Genomic DNA, 3920 nt, shown 5'->3' on the forward strand with positions numbered 1-3920 from the left:
CACTAATTACAAATTATGTTTCTTTTTTTCTCCTCTTTTTTTATTGACTTCATTTAGATAATCCCAGAAATAAGAATTTGTATTTAGATATATGTGTATATTTAGGTGCATAACATGATTTATTGATTAGTAATTCAGATAACTGGTACAAGATAAGTTAAGTATATAACATGATTTATTGATTAGTAATTCAGATAACTGATACAAGATAAGTTAAGCACATGACATGATTTATTGATTAGTAGTCCAGATAACTGATACAAAATAAATTAAAGTTTTTTTTTCCTGAATCCTTTTTTAGTATCCCATATTCGTAGATTTTAACGATATTTTAAACTTAACAATATACGATAAATGTTTTGTACAAAAGAAATTCTACCACAGAATCCTGCCCCTAACGGGAAATTTAGGGTAAGCGAACGAAAAATTCTGTTCGATATTTTCATTATTAATAATGAGATATCTTGAAACAATCTTCTGGCAGTTATTTAAGATAACAATGCATATATATATTGATTTGTGATAAGAAGCAATCAATATTTACATTTTTCATTCACATTATATTCTCAATTTTCTGATATATCTCGGGAATTTTGGAAAAAATACGAAGATATTTGTATACAATTATTTCAATTTTTGAATTCCCAAAAGGAAAAGAAATAAAAAATTGTATATTTACTCATTTTGCAAACATTAAAGCATCAATTCTCTTTCTTTTTCTCCTCCTTCTTCTCTCTCCTTTTCCCTCTTTCTCTTCCCTCTCTTTCTCTCTCTCTCTTTCAATCATTTTAAATTAGCATGAAATTTTTTTTCGAATTTTTCCGAAATTAGCGTGACATTTTTTCTTTTTTTTTTTTGTTCACTTCAAATTTAATCAGTAAAATAAAATGATTGAATGTTGTTAAAAGATGAAGAAAACATATGTTACTTAAATACAGCACTCTTTGTCGCCTTCTATGACATGTCATCGGAGATAAGCATCAAAAAAGGCCGAAACTAATTGATGGTGATATTTTCAAGGCTCATACCGATCAAATCATTTGACCCGTTTACTTCCCTCATTCATACCATTGTATTTTTATCTGAACTTTCTCTTCTCTAAAACTTTATGCCATTTACCATTTGTTAATTTTTTGTTTTTTTACCAAAACTTTTTCATCAATTTTCATTTTTAAATTTTTAAAAAAAAAAATTTGCACGGAACTATTTTTTTGATAGTTTTAATTTTCAGTTATGCTTTTTTCTTTTTTTTTGTTTTCTAGCAGCTTTCTAAAATCATTTTGTTGAATTTTTTTTTTCAATTTTTTCTCTTATCAGTTTTCTCTTACAAAATATTTCATAATTTGTAAATGGTTATTTCTAAAAATCTAAAATAGTATTTGAAATATATTTTGTTATAATCAAAGTAATATTTGAAATATATCCTTTCAAATCTAAAATAGAATTTGAAATACATTCCTTCAAACCTGAAATAGAATTCGAAATGCATTTCGTTAAATTTAACATAGAATTTGAAAAATTTCTTGACGAAATGAAGGAAAAATTGAAAAATTTTTCTCTTTAAATAAAAGAATGAAAATAAATTCGTAGAATAGAAATAAATTTTTTGTAGAATGTCGATAAAATGGAATGAAAATAAATTTGGAAATGGCAAATATTTCCTTTTAAATCAATAATTTTCATCCATTCTATTAGTATTTTTTGTTTTAATTACAATTTTGTCGATAAATAATTGTTATAATTTCTTGATCGATATGAAATTTAAATATTTATAATTTATATATTTCAAAAATTTATGCAAAATTTTTGAATTCCACTTGTTCCATTTTGCGTATGCAATTAAAACAAACTTATATCATTTTTAAAAATTGGGCAATTTTGATTAAATGTGATAAGTTGATTAAATGATGATAAAATTTAACTTCCCAATAAATATAATGTCGAGGAAAAAATAATCTACTTCACTCATATTGCTTAATTTTTCACCTCAAGTTTATGATAGAGAAAGAGAGAGAGAGAGAGGGAAGTGAAAGGAGAAGGTATGAAAAACAATCGAAAGGTCAAGGTCAAAGGTCGAAGATGTGGTTTAGATTCATTAAGAAACAAACTGAGAAATAATAGCTCGGATCAATTCATCCATTGTAAGAGATCGTTGAAAGAATGGAGAAAGAGAGAGAAGAAAAAGGAGATGTGAAAAACAATCGAAGGGTCAAGGTCAAAGGTCAGAGATATAGTCTGGATTTTTTATGAAACAAACTGAGCAGTAATAGCTCGGACTGATTCATCCAGTATGAGAGGTCGTTGAAAGAATGGAGAAAGAGAGAAAAGAGAAAGGAGATGTGAAAAACAATCGAAAGACCAAGGTCAAAGGTCAGAGATATAGCCTGGATTTTTTATGAAACAAACTGATCAATAATAACTTGGATTGATTCATCCAGTATGAGAGGTCGTTAAAAGAATGGTCAAGAAGAGTCGACTTTTCCTTTTAACTTTACTTCAGCTAATTTCAATTTTCTTTTTTTAAACCATACTTTTCGGAACACTCAATTTTTTTCCCTAACTTAAGAAACTCAAAAATAATTCTTCCGAAAACTTTTTTCCTCTGTCAACTTGTTTAATCAAAATCTATGATTCATATCAATTTAAAATTCAAAACTTATTTTTACCTTTCCCATTTCTATCCATTTAATTCCGTTTTTTTCACTAATATTTTTTCCACCTGCGCAATTGTCTAATACATTTGTCAATTTCTATCCATCTAATTCCATTTTTCATATTCTGCACAATCGTCTAATACATTTTGTCTAATACAATTGTCTAATACATAGAAATTTATTCTATCTTTTCCATTTCTATCCATCTAATTCCATTTTTCACAATGTATTTTCGATTTGCGCAATTGTCTGATTTTGCGCAATTGTCTGATCTACTTTTTTTTCCTTTTTTTGAAATTCTTTTCATGGATTTTCATTCACTTTTCAATTCTTCCCTTTCACTTTTTCTTTGCATCAAATTGAAATCGAAAATGTAGAAAAGAAGAAAAAAAAAAATTTTGGCGCCTAATTTTGATAGATTTTAATCAGTTGAAAGCGTATTTATACCATAGCTTACATGATTGGCTGTGAAATTAATTTTGAAAACTTTTGAGGGTCAATTGAGAAAGAATTTGAAATTTCATGCTATGATATTAACAGATAGTGGAAATGGAGAGTCTGTGGGTGGTGCCTGTCAATTTGATGAAAATTGAAATTCGTCATTTAACGACAAATTTTCAAAATTGGAGGGATTGAGGGTTTTACCTTTTACGTTGCCACACATCATTCGATCTTCCCGCCGATACAATTGATTTTGATCATATAAATTTAGCTCGTAAAAATTTGAACTGGATATTTTTCGTGGGGAGAGAGAGGGGGGATGAGAAAAAAAAAAAGGATCAATATATCGGTCAAACAGATTTCAAATTCTATGATTTTACCGTAATTTTAAATTGTATTAATTTAATCCAATTAATGAACAACAATCTCATTCCATTTTAATGATGATATGAAATGAAATTTTGATAATTTTTCAAACTTACAATCAATTTCTAAAATTTAAAATTTCTTTTTTCATTTCATATTTAAATTGAAATAATGAATGAATTATTTATATCATCGAAAGCGAATATAATTGATAAGTTTACAATATTGATTGTCATTACTGCGTTTTTCATCCTTTTTTTTTTTCATTCTTTCAAAATACTAAACGAATATATAAAATATTTGCAATACTTTTTATGGTTAATTATTTATTTGACATTTCATAATGTTATTTTGTCAAATGTCAAATATTACTTTGATAATTCACCTATTTTATATAGTATTGTGTAAGTTATTTTTTTTTTTTAACCTATTACTTTTATAAATATCGTTTAAAAAGTT

General features: G+C 26.4%; 1 protein-coding gene across 1 annotated transcript in view; it reads right to left on the reverse strand.

The window, feature by feature from the left end:
- The window catches only part of LOAG_12560 (hypothetical protein), a gene marked incomplete at both ends in the record, with an annotated part of 1387 nt that extends 1334 nt beyond the window's left edge, over positions 1-53 (reverse strand). Inside the window, one exon of the mRNA XM_020448560.1 lies at positions 11-53. Coding sequence (XP_020301308.1) covers positions 11-53 — 43 coding nt within the window. The remainder of the gene's footprint in view (positions 1-10) is intronic.
- Between the last annotated feature and the right edge of the window lie 3867 nt (positions 54-3920).

This window comes from Loa loa (genome assembly GCF_000183805.2).
Source record: "Loa loa unplaced genomic scaffold supercont3.106, whole genome shotgun sequence".
Lineage (NCBI taxonomy): Eukaryota > Metazoa > Nematoda > Chromadorea > Rhabditida > Onchocercidae > Loa > Loa loa.